Raw genomic sequence first — 17,262 nt, forward strand, 5'->3', positions numbered from 1 at the left:
AAAAATTTTAAACAAATATTAAAAATGAAAAGTAATAAATCCTCAACCAAATAGCCCGATTCCCTAACAGAACCAAACCGGTTGATTCTATCTAAAGAATTAGCCAATTCCCAATACCATCAAAGAATCAGGATGTCACCTAATGATTCCCAGGTCAGACCAAGCGATTCCAATCCAACCCTACAAGTTTCATAACTATGAATTCTGAAGGCTAGTTAAGAGACTTGTGATTCAGACCCTATGACCATCTTATGTAAATTTAAATCACCTCCAAAACACCATTGGAGGGGGGTTTAGGGAGCGTACATGGCTTCAACCCAAAACTGATCTCTACATTTGGTCTGTCGACCTATAGACTGCCATAAAGATTATCTACTATCATTAAAGTCTGAAGAAGGTGATGGAGAAAGAGAATTGCCTGGAATACATAAGGATCTGGCTAGGATATTTGGATCCCAAACAATCCAAATGCCACCTGAGGCAATGGACTCCCACGTGCTTGGTCTTCTACCCATAGTTACCCAAAGCAATTCGGACACCGAATCAATAAGTAATCCAAATCGAGAAATCACCATTGGCTAGAAGATTCATGTTTTTGAGATCGACATCCATACAAGAGGAATCGTGGGGGACGTGATTCCTATTTTTGGGATCAAGATTCGACTAAAATAGAATTGAAATCCCTACATAGATGGAAACAAAATTCCCAGCTCTTTGGAATCAATTTTTTTAACTAGTTGGAATAGTTCAATATAGAATCGAGATTCATTCTTTTATGAATCGAGATTCCGACATCTTTGGAATTGAGAGGGAACTGAGAGAAAAACAATGTCTCAATGCCATCAATTGACCGACCTGCTATACATGAATATTTTCACTATTTGTATTACATTATATTTGACATCTTGGAGTTGCAATCTCTTAGTGCATACTTAAAGAATAAAGTAGAGAATGCGGACCACCACTTTGGTTTCTATTGGTCAATTCATGCAAAAAAAGATGACTACACCTTGTAGCTTGAGATTGAGTGTCTAGCTCGAGTAGTTTGATGGCTTGAAATCTTATAAACGTCAAAGTCGTAGAATTCCGATAAATATGAAAACTAGTTTCAACAAGTGTAGAATCGATATTCACCAATTGTGGTATCGAGAATCAGTAAATATTGGAAATGAGATTCTATAAATGCTGGAAAACATATTCCAAAATAAGGAATTGAGATTCTAGACTTCACATAAACGGCTTCTGTGAAGATTCCTAGTCAAAATCACCGAATTGGGGCTCCGAATCGAAATCGCGACCTTCGATGAGAGATTCAAGTAACAATGCTTCTACCTCAAATGGAGCATATAAGGTTTAGGTTCAAAGAATCTAATTTAGCTTCGATTAAGATGAGGATATGGGGATGATATTTGAGGCAATGGTTCAAGAATTATCTCTAGGTAGGTTCACCAATTACCACACATATGTCAGGCCAGAACTTTCATTTGTGGGTAAATGGGGAGCTCGGTAGTATCTTGAGGAGTGCCTTTTACATTAGAAATGGCGGCTAGGGTTGCAGATTTTGGGCTCAACACCGAAGAAATAGTATTTGGGTCTCTGTACTATTATAGTTGATGCAGCAGGTAAGGTTTTTAAGCTCTCTATATTGTCTGCCACCAGTTTTGGCTTTTCAAATGCATTGTTCATGAACTTGTTGCTAATGTCATCTATAGGTCCATCACAAGCGAAGCCCATAACCTTGAGCATCTACTCGATATCACCTTTCACGTGGTCAAGCCTATGAATCTCCTTTGAGTCCAATGAAAAGGATTTTGAGTCCAAGGTTATGGAATATATTTTGCTTGCGCTAGTCTCATGGCTTGCTAGATTCCATGGTAGGGAGTTCAAGGGTAGTGGGCTCAAATTGTTATGGGAGAATGGGGTGTGATAAGAGTGTTTAAGAAGAGGATGATGGCTCTGTAGGTATTTGTAATCCCAGTCGGTTTGTGGTCATGGCCTTAGGTTTTTTAGGTTGTGGTTGGATGTTGTCAAACTTCTTATAGTTGGGGAGGAGGGTATAGGGTTCATAGGAAGCCTTACTTTGAAAGCAGAACATTCGAGAGGGTTTAATTGAGCTTGGGAACAAGCATATGGTGTAATTGGATTGGGGAAGTGAGGTTTGGAAGTTTGCATTTATTCTATAGCCACCTTGGTATTGGAACTGTTAGGGAGGTGAGGGGGAGTGATTCATGTTATGCTAAGAGGATATTCCATGTGCGCAAAATGGGTCATTCGGCATGGGTGGAAGACCTCTGTTTGGGGATATTGTTTAGGTTGCATCTTTCATTGCTAGGTTTTGGATGGTGTTTGAATGGTAGTTCAATTGCAATTATGTTTGCCACTATGATAGTACATATGGTTTAAGGTTTGGGGAAGATTAAATGGGTGGTAGACAGTTTTTTCTCAAAGCAAAAGGGGAAGATACAAGAGGGAAACAAAGTGGTAAGAGAGGGAGCGGATAAGGAAGAGGGTAAGGGAAGTTTTTGGTAGGGATGGATGACTGATTTCAAAAAAGGGGGACAGTTGGACAGTGTGGAGTGCCTCAGTAGGAGACGAGCCGATGCTGGCCACAAATCACAATTGGGGCTAGATACAAGGCTGCACATGCAATAGGCAAGCCGGCAATGTGGAGGCATCTAAGGCCACCATCTCTGGGCAATCCGATGGCTTGGGTTATATCTAATGGTTTTGAGGTTGGAGTTTAGGGGATGGAGGTGTGAAGCATCGTGGCTGTCCACATGCCGTAGAAGTTGAGAGGTGCTGGTTGATTATCGTACCAAGGATGAAAAGGCTGTGGGAAGATTTTTTGCATGGACAATGATAAGGTGCCAAATGGGTGTTGACTCATATTATGGTGCACCAGTGGGCTGTGTGGAGACATTGGAGCCCACCATACATGTGTAATGGGTGATGTGGCCTATATCTGGGGATTGCAAGAATGTGGTAGGGAGCTAGAAATATGGACACATCTTGGCCATCCAAACAAAGGCCAACATCTAAGTTATTGGTTGTTTGATTGGGAAGAGGGGTAAAGGAAGTTGGACCCTTGGCCTAAGATATTTTAAAATGGAAGAAAGTGATGAAGAAGAGTGTGATCTCAGGCGGATCACCGTCAATTGGCTCTCATTTGGATTGGGGCTTGAATTTGGGTTTCAAATGGCATTTGAATTTGAATTTGGGTTTGAAAGAGAATTGAATTTGAACTTGCATTATTTGAATTTGGATTTGGAGGGATTTTAAATTTGACGTTAACATCGTCGAATTTAAATTCAACTCCAATGAAATGACACGGTGTCAAACGGACAGTGGGGATATGGAAAGTATAAGCCCATGAGTGAAGTTGACTTTTGAAATCCTCGTGGTGAAAGGATTGAGATTTGAAGTTTGAAGAGGGGGGAAGATTGGTGGAGGAGATATTTAGTGGTTGACATGGCGTTCTCCCATGGTCCTGGACTCTTTGACCGAGGTCCACTCATGGACCATGTCATTTCTTTCTCCGCCGTTTGAGATATGTTCGGACTTCGCAGTCTTCTCCTATTCTATCAATTATCAGACATGATGACAATCCCAATTTTCATGGTCCTCGTCTTCTTTCTCGATCTAGATAAAGAATATGGAGGCGTTTGTGGCTAAGCTGATAATTTTTGGGATGATGGCCAGAATTGGGGTACTAATAAGATTTTCGACGCTGCCTAGAGGTTATGCCCAATAGAGTTATATTTACTTTAACAAAACCACCACAGATTTCGCCTATTCCTTCAAGATCGAGGAGTGCAATGGTATACCAAAAGCTACGGTCTAGAGTCCAGAGGAGTTGAGATTTTAATGCCCCAAACATGGGGGACCAAAGGTTTGAGGTTGATAGAAACGCCTATGAGTTCTGCTCAAGTCGACTTGAAGGCTTTTTATGCTTCATCTTGCAAAAATGCAAAAGAGGAAGAGGAAATATACTTTCGCCCACCATGAGTCTGCAAAGGCCTCATTTGAGTTCTCTGTCTCACCAATTATGTGATTCCTTTGATGTCATATCATGGTTCTTGAATGTTCCTATCAACATGGCGCATAAGAAAGAAGATTTATGTGAATATGTCTTCCCCCACCCAGATGCTAAAGGAACCATGTGATTGAGAGGAACTTGTGGTATTCTATAATTTTTCCAACAGGGGGGCTAGACATAAGATTACGCCAGAGATGAGGGGTTTGAAAGCATTATGTGGTGAAATTCTTGGTGTATGGGAGGGGATGTGCGCATGAGTTTTGAGGGGGGAATTTGATGTTTTACATTAAGATTTTTTGGAGTAATTTTGTAGGGAGTGGCATGTCTGTGAGTTTGGCAGCATGCACTGGTGTAGCCCTGTGGGAAAAATCTTCACTTGCAGGCTGATCAGACTAGAGATGTTGTTGGATCCCAAAGCAATAAAGTCAGAGAAACGTTATAGGTTCGGAAGGCCATGGGTGGGTTTCTGATATTAATGGGTTCCTGATGGCTAAGGTTTACGATGATGAAGGGGCTAATGGGATGGGTTCACAGGGTACAGTTGAAGGTATGATGGGCAGATTTATGGAAGCCATGACTTGTCAAGACCTAAGATTTGAACGAGAAGCAAACTTTAATAATCATATTATCAATCTATCATAGTGTGCATCAGTATCTCAACAAAGTGGCCTGCCAGCCAGGGGGACCTAGGTGCATTGCCCAGGGCTAGGAGAGCATCTTGGGCAATGAGTCCTTGGGCGGCCGCCTAGGCGCCTGAAACCCCCGCCCAAGGATAAAAATCCCTCGTTGAGGAGCATTTTAGGGTTTTTCTTTAAATTTAAGCTTTTAAATTCGGGGGTTTATGTTCATATGCATCCTAAACCCCATTTGAACTATTTTAGAGAGAGAAAAACTTCAAAAAATTTGGGATTGTGATTTTCATAAGATCAAAGGGTTTCTCAGAATTCCAAGAAATCAGTCCAAACATCACCCTTTGAGTTTAGTGGCATGTTTGGTTCGCGTGAAAATATTTTCTAGAAAATACTTTCACATGAAAAAATCTCTCATGCGGTCAAGTGTGAGAATATTTTCATACCAATTGGTGTTAGAGCATCTTTTCATACCAATTGGCAACTAATTGATGTAAAAATATTCCCACACTTGACCACATCAAATAATTTTTTCAAGTGAAAAAGTTTTTTAAAAAATATTTTTAAGCGAACCAAACATGCCTTAGATTTACTTTTGGAGATATTTTAGGACTATTAGAGGGTTTTTTAGAAAATTTTGAGATTGGAAAACAACTCAAAGATGGACGTTTAAAGATCGAGCAATCAAGGTTAGTGAAAGAATTTTGTTTTTTAAATTGCTTATATTAATTTGAGATGTCTTCTTCGGGATCTAATAGAAGTGGTGCTACGAGTCAAAAAGATGACTATAACCCGAATCATTTAGATAAAAATTGCATAAGATGCAACTATTGTAAGAAGGATACAAATGAGGTATAAACCGGTTCAAGAAACATCATGCCGGTATCAGAGGGGATGTTGCCCCGTGTAAACAAGTTTCGATATCAAAAGGGATGTTGGCTGGTGTAAAAAAAGTTCCTAATGAGATTAGGGAGGAGATAAAAAATTATATGAGCATAGTAAAAAAAAAAAGAAAAGAGAGGAAAGAGAGGCATGCAGAACAGAGCTAAGGTGTGGGGTTCATATTAATTATGATGATGATGATAGTGATCAAGAGGGGTGTGAAGAGGTGAAGCAGTTTGCTATGTCTCAGATTAAGGGAAAGGAAAAGGAGTTGTAGTTGTAGTTGGTTCTGAGAGTAGGGGGCTTATAGATTCCTTTTTGCCCAGGCCTGACCCTGAGGTTGCAGGTGAAAAACCAAATAAGCAAACAACCATTATGAATAGAATCAAGAAGGAAGAGAGAGAGAGAGAGAGAGAACTGTACAGTACATTGCTAAGTGATTTTATGATGCGAGCATTCCTTTCAATGCCGCTCGCCTAAGAAACTTCTATACCTTGGTAGAGGCAATTGGCCAATTTGGGCTTGGGTTGAAGCCCCCAACTCCATATGAGCTTTCAGAGCCTCTTTTGAAAAAAAGAGGTGCATGTCACGAGGGAGATTGTGAGAGTCACAGAAGCATTCATGGGCTCAGAGTATGGGGTTTCTATTATGACTGATACTTAGAGTGATAAGAAGAAAAGAAGTCAGATGAATTTGTTGGTGAATTATACTCTAAGGACTTATTTTTAGGTCCATTGAGGCCTCAGATGATAGCTACTTTTGCCCATTACATATTTAAAGTGATGGAGAAGGCATCAAGGAGGTTGGGGAGCAGCATGTTATACAGGTTATCACAAATAATGTTGCTCCTAATGTTGTTGCTGCTAATTTGTTGCGCATAGCCTACCCTAATATCTTTTGGACACCATGTACAGCACACTGTATAGACCTCATGCTTGAGGCTATTGCCAGTTTGAGTAAGATTGCAGGTGCAGTTAAGAAGGCTAGGTCAGTTACCGCTTTCATTTATAGCCACACCCTCACCCTCACCCTCAGCATGATGCACAGATTTAGAAAGAAGAAGGAGATAATGAGGCTAGGGATCACGAGATTTGATATCTGGTACCTATATCGAGATAGCATACATTCAAGGAGACTCCAGTTGAGGCAAATGGTTACCTCTGATGATTGGAGAGCATGCAACTGGATCAAGGATCAGAATGGAAAGAAAGCGCGAGATATTGTCCATTCTAAGGCTTTTTGACGAGGGTGAAGGACGCTCTTAAGGTACTTTTTCCTCTTGTCAAAGAGGCTCAATGACCTAGTTTATGTGAAAAATTGATAGTTCAAGGAGAGGTAAGAGAGATCCCCTTAGATCAAAAAATATGGATAATGCCATGGAGTGATTAGTTGATAACGATGAAGTCGAGGGGCATGAAGGATTGACATGGGATATGTTATGGAGGCCTCAGGGACAGCAGCCGATCCTCCTAGGGTCACTAGATCTTCTTCACAGAGGACGAGGGTGGAGGAGGAAGAGGAGGAAATAGAGGCGGACAAGGACGACCATTATGTTAAGGAGAGTGATGATTCTGATGATGTTGGGCTCGACTATGATGTGTATGATATAGCTGACCCTGCTTTTTTTTATGATGAGTAATGACTTAAGACTCTTTGAGTCTTCAAGTCTATATTTCTTTTCCTCCTCTTAAATATGTGTATGTATATGGATATAGAGTATGGAGGAGTGTATGTCGAGTTGTGGACCATGGACATTTGATATGTCCCATGTGTTATTTATTTCGTTCTCTTGATGATGAATCAATGTCTTGGATAATATTTTTCTATTTTTAATGTGTACGGACTATGGAGTGTATGGAGTTTGGCCTATGGTATGGACTACAGAACTACGAAATATGGCCAATGTCTAATGGTTTGAAATTTAAACTTTGAACTTTTAATTGATTGTATGGAATTATGGAGTAATTGATGCAGTCGTGCCCCAACCGATAGTTCGTGGCTGAGCCACGAAGGGTTGTAGAACCCAAGAGGGAAAGAAAGGGCAATGATGTAATAATGGGGGATTATTAGAGTTATTTTAATTATTCTTTTGTTTAGGGAGTGTGCAGAGATAATTAGGAAGGCTTTGGATAAAAACGTGGGAAGCAAATCTTTTTGGTGGCTTTGGATAAAACGTGAGAGAGAATATAGGTACGTGAGGTTAAGAGATGGGGATAGGTTAAGACAGAGAAAATAAGCAAGAGAGGTAAAATAGGAAAGTATTTATCTTTTCTTTAGTCTATTTAAGGGAGAATTCCCTTCATTGTAAATCAGTGAATAAATTGAATAGAATTTGGTCTCGTGAAGAGATTGTTTTGGGGTGGATTCCCTTGCAGACCTTTGAGAGAGGGCATAGTCGCTTAACCTTTCTTCTTCTTTTTTTATTGTTGTTTTTCTGGTTTTATTCTCTCCCGGCATCAATTAGTATCAAAGCGGGTTCCGATGGCTTCAAAAGAGACACCCCTCGATGAATTAAAGTTATTGACTGGAGTAGTTCAAGCCCAAGCAGAGAGAGTAGACCAATTCATGCCCATAGCTGAGAAAGTAGATGAGCTTGTGCAAAAGTTTGCTCAGCTTCAGGATGGAAGGAATCCGGAGACCAGGTATTGGAACTCATGGCAACAGAGATGAAAGAGGTATGCATCTTGTTCCTAACCAACCTCGAGTGGCCCCGGTTAATGACGAATTCAATGAACGAATTCTTCGGTTGTTGGAAAGAGAAGAAGAACCTGGAATAAAAATTGATATATTAGAGTTCCATGGTCGATTGCATGCAAATGATTTTCTTGATTAGCTAAGTAAAGTAGAGAAAGTGTTTGAGTACAGAGATATTGCAGATCACAAAAAAGTAAAAATAGCAGCCACAAAATTTTTTGGCCAAGCATTGGTTTGGTGGGATGATTTGCAACAAGATCGTCTTCGATAAGGCAAGGAAAAAATTAATTCGTGGGAAAAGATAAAGACGAAGATGTACCAAAAAATTTTACCAGTAAATTACGCCCGAGCTTTGTACCAAAGGTGTCAAAACCTCAAGCAAGGTGAAAAGTCGGTAAGTAACTATACTGAAGAGTTCTATATTTTGACATCTAGGGCAAATTTACAAGAGTATGAAGATCAAAAAATAACTTGACTGGGCTAAATCAAGGCATTCAGAATGAATTGACCTTCAAATATGTCTATAAGATGTCTAATGCCTATACTTTGGCCCGCAAAGCAAAGGAAATAGTCAATCTCGGCCTTGGTAGAAACAGTTCAATGACAAGAGGCTCTACTTCAACACAAGCGCAGCAAGCTTTAACCTTTAGAAGACCACCTATAGGGCGTGGAAACCAAACCTCTCAGAATTTTCCAACTAGGCCAAACCCTAATATGGGGAGAGGTGGTGTTGGGAGAGGGCTGGGAGTACCTAAAACACCTCGTGATGATACACAAATTGTGTGTCTCAAGTGCCAATAGCCTGGGCATAGGGTATTCCATTGCCCCTCACGACAACCCCCTGTCAAAGTTAATTTGGCCGAAGAAAATTATGAAGAAGAAGTTGATGAAGGATACACCTACGAAGGCCAAGGTGATATTGGGACAAGCCAGTCTTATGAAGGGACTGAGCCTTTCAAAGGTGAGATTGAGGAGTTGTACGAAGATGAAAGGGGTGAAGCCTTAGTTGTCCAGCGAACCATGCTAGCAAACCCAGACCTAGTGAGGAAGAGAAGTGGCGACGACACAATATTTTTTGAACAACTTGCACATCAAGAGGCAAGTTATGCACAATACTAATTGATGGTGGGAGCAGTGAAAATATTGTGTCTAAAGAGATAGTGGATAAACTTCAATTGAAGGAGCATAAGCACCCACGCCCGTATCACATCCAGTGGTTCAAGAAAGGAGGTGAGGTATCAGTTCTTACTCGATGTTTAATCTCTTTTTCCAGTGGTGTTAATTATAAAAATGAAGTGTGGTGCGATGTAGTACCTATGGATGCATGTCACATATTATTTGGTAGACCATGTCTTTATAATCATGATATGGTGCATAAAACTAGACTAAACACTTATTCTTTTGCCAAGGATGATGTTAATATCACACTCCACCCTATGAAGCAACTTCCTACACCCAAGTATACTAAAGAGGAGGGTTAAAAGTTACTTAATGTGCACAAATTAAAAGAGAGCAGCAAGGATATGGATGTGATTTATGTGTTGCTTGCAAAAGAAAATTCTTCACCGACTACAATTCCTAGGTCTCTTGAACCTCTACTCGAGAAATATAAAGATTTGATGCCTGAACAATTACCTGAAGGTCTTCCTCCAACGATAAATATTCAGCATCACATTGACTTGGTGCCTGGTTCTAGCCTACCAAATTTGGCCCATTATCGAATAAGCCCCATCGAACATGAAGAGTTGCACAAACAAGTTGTTGATTTGCTTAAGAAGGGATTGATTCGAGAAAGCAAGTCACCATGTGATGTCTCCACATTACTGACTCCAAAAAAAGATAGGTCATGGAGGATGTGTGTGGACAGTTGAGCAATCAACAAAATTACAATCAAGTACTGATTTCCCATACCCAAGCTCGATGATATGTTAGATATGCTTAATGGAGCTAAGGTTTTTTCAAAGATTGATTGAAGGAGTGGGTACCATCAAATTTGGATTCGTCCTAGGGATGAATGGAAGACCGCATTCAAAACTCGAGATGGACCATATGAGTGGCATGTGATGCCATTCGAGCTTTCTAATGCACCAAGAACATTCATGGGCCTAATGACTGAGGTACTTTGCTCTTTTATCGGTAAATTTGTTGTGGTTTATTTTGATGATATCTTGGTTTTTAATGCTAACCCACAAGATCATCTTAACCACTTGGAACAAGTTTTTGATGTGCTATTTAAGGAATCACTTATTGTGAATTTGAAAAAATGCTCATTCATGATAGACAATGTCGTCTTTCTGGGGTATGTTGTTTCATCTAAGGGAATTAAGGTGGATGAAGAAAAGGTGAAGGCCATAGCTGATTGGCTGGTTCCAAAGTCACTCACTGAGGTGCATTCTTTTCATGGCCTAGCGACCTTTCATAGCCGATTTATCAAACATTCCAGCACTCTAATAGCACCGGTGACTGAATGTATGAGGGTTGAAAAGTTTTCATGGAGTCCCGCTACTGAAAAGAACTTCACTCTAATTAAACAAAAGATGATGCAAGCACCAGTACTTGCCTTACCAGATTTTTCTAAGGTATTTGAGGTTGAAACCATGCATCAAATGTTGGCAGAGGGGCAGTTCTAAGTCAAGAGGGGCGACCAGTAGCTTTCTTTAGTGAGAAATTGAATGAGGCACCCAAGAAGTATTCGGTCTATGACCTCGAGTTTTATGCAGTGGTGCAAGCCTTGCGCTATTGGATGCACTATCTGATTCATAGGGAGTTTGTTCTATACTAAAATTTGAGTTCCCAAAAGCTGTTGAATGCGCGACATGCTAAGTCGATGGCCATCCTTCAAAAATACACCTTCCTATTAAAGCACAAGGCTGGAACCCAAAATAAGACAGCTGATGCTTTAAGTAGAAGGGTAGTGTTGCTTAGAAGTCTATAGAAGTGTTGAGGTTTGAAGTGATAAAAGATCAATATAAAGTTGATCCAATTTTCAGCAAGGTCCTTGAAAGGTGTGTTGATGGGCGAAACCCTATGGGTGAGTATCTCATGCACGATGGTTGTTTATTTAAAGGTATGCGATTATTTATACCTGATTGCTCCCTAAGGGAGAAGATAATCATGGAGCTTCATGGTGGGGGCTTAGGTGGCCATTTTGGAAGGGACAAAACTATAGGTATGGTTGGAGAAAAGTATTTTTGGCCACGTATGCGAAGGGATTTTGATCAATTTGTGACCCATATCGAACTTGCCAAGTCTCTAAAGATCACACACAAAATACAAGTCTTGATACTGCTCTTGCTGTTCCAGATGCCACATGGGTTGATATCTCTATGGACTTTGTACTTGGACTTCCACGTACCATTTGTTGATGTTGATCAATTAATGTGTCATTCCTTGTAGGAGAACTATGGACGCTACACATATTGCCAATTTCTTTTTCAAAGATATTGTAAGGCTACATGGTGCTCCTAAGTCTATTACATCTGATAGGGATACAAAATTCTTAAGTCATTTTTGGCACACTTTATGGAAATGTATGGGAACTAAACTTCAATTTTCTAGGGCTTATCATCCTCAAATAGATGGGCAGACCGAAATAGTGAATAGGAGCCTTGGTAACCTCTTGAGGAGTATTGTTGGTGATAACATATCTCAGTGGGACCTCGCTTTGCCCCAGGCTGAGTTTACATACAACTAGTGATTTAAAAAACGAATCGGTGCCCCGGATCAGGCACTTCAAAAACCCATCTAGATTGGTGAATCGGCGATCCGGATCGGGAATGGACCGACTCGATTGGATTAAACTCTAAAAAAATCCAAAAAAATTATTAAAATTAATTATAAATATTGTCTTTTAGGAATCCAATAAGAAATGGAGGTACTCTATTGTTAACTTTCACTGTTTTCATCAATTTGTGAATATTGATATGTTTTTTCTCTGTATAAACTTATGTTAACCATTAAATTTACATCACACATAAGAAAAATCATAAAATTATCATGGATAAAATATATAATCATACATGGACTACTATAAAGAGTTAGATTTAATCAATAAAAAATGGCCGTCAAAATCTCAAATTGGCGGAAAGCCCTAATCCCCTAAAAATACCCAAATTATTACAAACTAACTAACTATAATCCAAATTTATTACAACCTAACTAACTATAATATTATATGCTAAAATTAAAATTGTTGGTTTAAATTTTACAAATAATAACAAATCTAAAATATTTTGTAATACGATCTAATTCAAAATGTATTATTGAGAACTGTAAGAAAGATAATAAATTACATGATTTATAATAAAAAAATTAATAAATAAAATAAAAATTTGGTTAGAAATTATTAGAATGCATACCAATTTTCAAAAGAACACTTTAATTTTTCAAAATTTTAAGTTTTTAGATTTCTAGAGTAAATTTAGTAAAAGAGATTGTTAATAGAAAGAGAGAGATTTCAAATGGAATAAATTTCTTTAAAAAATATATAATTTTTTAGATTTATAGAATAAATTTAATAAAAAAGATTGTTAATAGAAAAAGAGAGATTTCAAAAAAAATAATTTTTTTTTAAAAAAAAGTTATTTTCTACTTATTTTTATTGTCAACAAAAATAAAATAAAATGTGTCCAAGGCGGAATCGAGGCTGAATCAAACTTGAGACGTAAAGGCTCTACCAACGAAGTGATAATCACTCCGCTATCAACGCGAGTGTAATAGTTATCTACATTAATAATACTTATCCAAATTTCATCGTAATTTAACGCACCGTGGGAATTATCTCACATCCAACAGTGAGCTTTAGTTTCGCTTCTATAAATAGCTTTGTAAGTTCATAAACGTTTGCGCGCGTGTGCCTGAGGTTGCCATCCACACGCAGCCGGCGGGTGATGGTAGTCATCCACGTGTGAACTTGTGGAAAATCGGTATTTTGCCACCTGTGAACTCGTTGTGACTCGCTATGTGACGTCATACGGATGACTTTCACCCGTTTATGACGTCATACAAGGTAGTTTACTGTGCAGAACCGGCCGGTTCGTTCTAGAACCGGGCATTTCTTGGTGTTACAGTGGAATCAGCACAAGATAACCGATTCCCGTGCCGACTCGAGCGAGTCCGTTGTGACTCGCCGATTTTTAAATCACTGCATACAATAGTTTAGTGAATCGATCTACAGAAAAATCACCATTTGAGATTGTTAATGGGCAGACTCCTAATCATGTGCTGGACCTAGTGCCATTACCCATGCCAGGAAAGATAAGTGACGATGTCAATGCTTTTGCTGAGCATATTCGAGATTTGCAAGCTCAAATCAAGAAGAAAATTGAGGAAAGCAATGTAAAGTATCGAAAAGCCTCAAATGAGCATAAAAGAGAGAAAAATTTCAAGGAGAATGACTTAGTAATGGTGTATTTACAAAATGAGATGTTTCCATTAGGAACCTATAATAAACTCAAGTCCAAGAAGGTGGGCCCTTGCCGCATTTTGAAGCAATATGGGAACAATGAATATAAGGTGGAATTACCAAAGGCATTTGGATATCTCCCCGATATTTAATGTTGCTGACTTATTTGAGTTTCATGGAGATCCTCTAGAAATTGAAGAAGAAGTAATTGATATGATAAAGCAATTATGGAGAAAGAAAGCTGAGGAAATTGAACAAGTTTTGAAGACTAAAAGCTTTCAAACTCGAAAAGGTTCCTATCACCAATATCTAGTCAAATGGAAGGGCAGGCCATACTCTGGCATGTGGATTTCTTAGCAAGAGTTCAAAAGGGTGGATCCAGACTTATACCGCATCCATACTGAAGCCAGCTCGTTGAAGGTGAGTTCCTTTCAATTGGGGGAGAATGATGTAGTCGTGCCCCAACAGATAGTTCGTGGCTGGGCCAGGAAGGGTCGTAGAAGAAAGAAAGGGCAACGATGTAATAAGGGGGATTATTAGAGTTATTTTATTTATTCTTTTGTTTAAGGAGTGCGCAAGGATAATTAGGTAGGTATGAGTTTATCCTGTGTTTGATATTGATTGATTGAGTTGGTTAGTTTGCAATATAAAGAAGATAAGGTTAAATCTAAGGGAGTTTTATCTTTTCAACAATAGGAAGACTTTGGATAAAAATGTGGGAAGCAATAGGAAAGCTTTGGATGAAAACATGGGAAGCAAATCTTTTTAGTGGCTTTGGATAAAACAAGAGAGAGAAAATAGGTACATGAGGTTAAGAGATGGGGATAGGTTAAGAAAGAGAAAATAGGGAAGAGAGATAAAATAGGAAAGTGTTTATATTTTTTTTAGTCTATTTAAGGGAGATTTCCCTTCATGGTAAATCAGTGAATAAATTGAATAGAATTTGGTCTTCGTGAAGAGATTGTTTTGGGGTGGATTCCCTTGTAGACCTTTAAGAGAGGGTATAGTCTCTTAACCTTTCTTTTCTTTTTTTTATTGTTGCTTTTCTGGTTTTATTCTCTCCCTGTAGTAATGGACTACGGATGGACTATATATTATGTATTTTTAATGTGTTACATGTCTCAGAATGCATTCACAGTTGGATTAGCTTCTTATTCTGGCTGGGCCACCCAAGTTCTGGGGGGCCACCTAGGAGCTGGGTATCCAGGACCCCCGGCCACCTAGGCGCTGCCCGGCAACACTGATGTGCATACAAAGACAAGAATTAGGATGTGCTTCTTTCATTATTGTAGCTGAGAACCACTACATTGAGTCATTTTAGCATATATACCACACACGCACAAGGAATATAGAGAGAGAAAGGGATTGAAGCAGAGAGCATTCATATTGGAAAAGCAGCAAAACCTTCACAATGCAACAACGCTAGCAAATAGAAGACAATATGCCCTTTCTTAATCAAACAAACACCCCAATAAGTCCTCTTAGACTAAATGCGATACAACAGAGAGACTAAAACAGACCTGAAACTTATCAATTGGAAAGTCATAGATGGAGATGATATCCTCCAAATCAATGATATCCGCCCCGAATTCCCGAGCTCTAGAACGCAGCTTCTCGACTCTCTGCCACTTGTGCTCTCCAAATCTTGACAATGGAGATTTGGAGACAAACCCTGAGACTTCCTCATCTTCCTTGACATCAAAATCATCTTCTCCTTCCAACTCCTCCTCCTCATCATCATCATCTTCTTCTTCAGAAGCCCTGGTTAACACTTCATCATCATTGTAGATTGCCCTATATTCTTCAGCAGCTTCATCATATTCTTCAGCAGCTTCATCATCTTCCTCGTCATCACCGGAGAATGGCTTGTTGAGAGGATAAGTGCTCTCGCCAACAGCAGAAAGTGGAGAGGGAGAGGATGAGTGAAGGAAGTTGCTAAGCGCTCTCGCCCACCGCAATGTGGGCCTCCAAGGAGAGTAGAGAGCGAAGACTGAATTGTTTGCCCGTGCTCTCCAGTACCTTTTTGTGCCCTGCAAATGTTCGCAGCAGGGCCAAAGAGAGGGAGAGGCAAGTGCTTGCATGCCTCCGTTTCTCTCTCTCCAGAGAGAGCTCATTGGTGCGTCCTCTTCATCTCTCTCTCTCTCTTATCCTGGGAGGAGCGCTAAAACATTAAGGGGGGAAGTTTCATGAAAGCTAAAGGATAGTATACTCCCGCGGGAGTACAAATGTCCACTTAAAATTAATTTTAGAGCCTAAATTTTATAAGAGAAATGATCTAATAGGACCCTCCGACCCTAAAGGATCAACATTAAATTTAGTATGGATCTATAGAAAAGTCAAATCCTATACCCATGTAATTATTTTTGTTGAGATTCGTGTCAATTTTAATAGTGATCTTTTTAGATTACCGAATCATTACTCATTTTATTAAACATAACATTTTCAATTCATTAAGTTAATGTCGATAAAAAAATATTTTTAAATCATACTATCTATACACTTGAAAAAAATAAAATTATGTGATTATCTGTTTTAGTTTCTGTTATTACCAAAATACCGAATATTTTTCGTTATTACTGATATATTTGGTTTTTGGACTTCATAACAATTAAAAAAAATAATAATAATGAAACTACTCATTTTTTGTTTTTCAAAAACCGAAATCAGTCCAATTTCGATTTTTTAAAAACTGAAAATTTTAAATTTTCAACAAAAAAAAATTTCTTTCATCTCTCTCTACCGACTAATCAAGTTCAAAAATCGAATTTTCAATGTTTTTTCCCTCTCTCTCCTCTATCTCTTAAATTTAACAAGTCCATAAGTAAATTTCCCGATAGATTTTCATAGATAATTTACGACATTAGAACTACATATTTCGGCACTATCTGGATTCCCTATGTCTCTCTCTCTATCTGAATGCAAAAATGACATCTCCTATGTAATTTCTATCCTTTGCCATTGAAAATTCAGAAAGAAACATCTCTCTCTCCATCTATGATGGGCAAATGAGATCTCAACCCAAACCTTTAATGGCTTCCCTTCCTCTCTCTCACACCCCAATCTTATCTCTCTCTTTCCTCCATTAATGGCACCAACCATCGAACTCCTGCCCTTCCTCAACCATCCAATCCCCGCCCCAACTCAATCTCCCAACACTTTTGCAACCACCCAATCCTGCCCCAATTCAATTTCCCAACACATTTGCTCCCAACGATGCTCTCTTGGCCTGGTTCAAAGGTGAATTTGCAGCTGCAAAATACCATTACAGACCTTCTATACTCCGATTGGTTTCGATTGGCCCTCTCAATATTACTCAGTTTTGGCTTGTATACATAAGAGGAGAATGGAGAGCTTCGGTGTGTTGATGACCCAGCCCATGATCCCTACATTCAAAAGGAGATATCTCGTCAATTCAAGCTCTTAAAGCTATGAGAATATCCAAACCAGGCCGAATTCCTCTCTCAAAACGTGAGGCAAAACTTACCAAAAAAAGACCCTGATGAAGGGGAGAGAGTTAAAAAAAAAAAAACCATTTTTAAAAAACTTTAAAAAAATTAGGTTTCATTTTTTGAAAAACTGAAATTGGGTACTTTCGTCTTTTTAAAAAAAATTTGTTA

At 39.0% G+C, this 17,262-nt stretch overlaps 1 protein-coding gene across 15 annotated transcripts in view; it reads right to left on the reverse strand.

Annotated features, from left to right (window-relative positions):
• EMB25 (DEAD/DEAH box helicase) overlaps nt 1–15,801 on the reverse strand; it is a 66,415-nt gene extending 50,614 nt beyond the window's left edge. For 5 of the 15 annotated variants that reach the window (XR_016041944.1, XR_016041953.1, XM_020664604.2 and 2 more), the window contains exon 1: nt 15,166–15,801. Coding sequence is in view for 3 of the 15 variants with exons in the window: in XM_020664604.2 (XP_020520263.2) it covers nt 15,166–15,759 (594 nt within the window). In the remaining 12 variants the exon portion in view is untranslated. Of the gene's footprint in view, nt 1–8,246; nt 8,316–15,165 lie in introns of all 15 variants that reach the window. The other 10 variants (XR_016041943.1, XR_016041950.1, XR_016041947.1 and 7 more) reach the window with 4 other exon arrangements.
• Between the last annotated feature and the right edge of the window lie 1,461 nt (nt 15,802–17,262).

The sequence above is a fragment of the Amborella trichopoda genome, chromosome 10 (genome assembly GCF_054954075.1).
Source record: "Amborella trichopoda isolate Santa Cruz 75 chromosome 10, AtrichopodaSantaCruz75HAP2 v2.0, whole genome shotgun sequence".
Classification (NCBI taxonomy): Eukaryota; Viridiplantae; Streptophyta; class Magnoliopsida; order Amborellales; family Amborellaceae; genus Amborella; species Amborella trichopoda.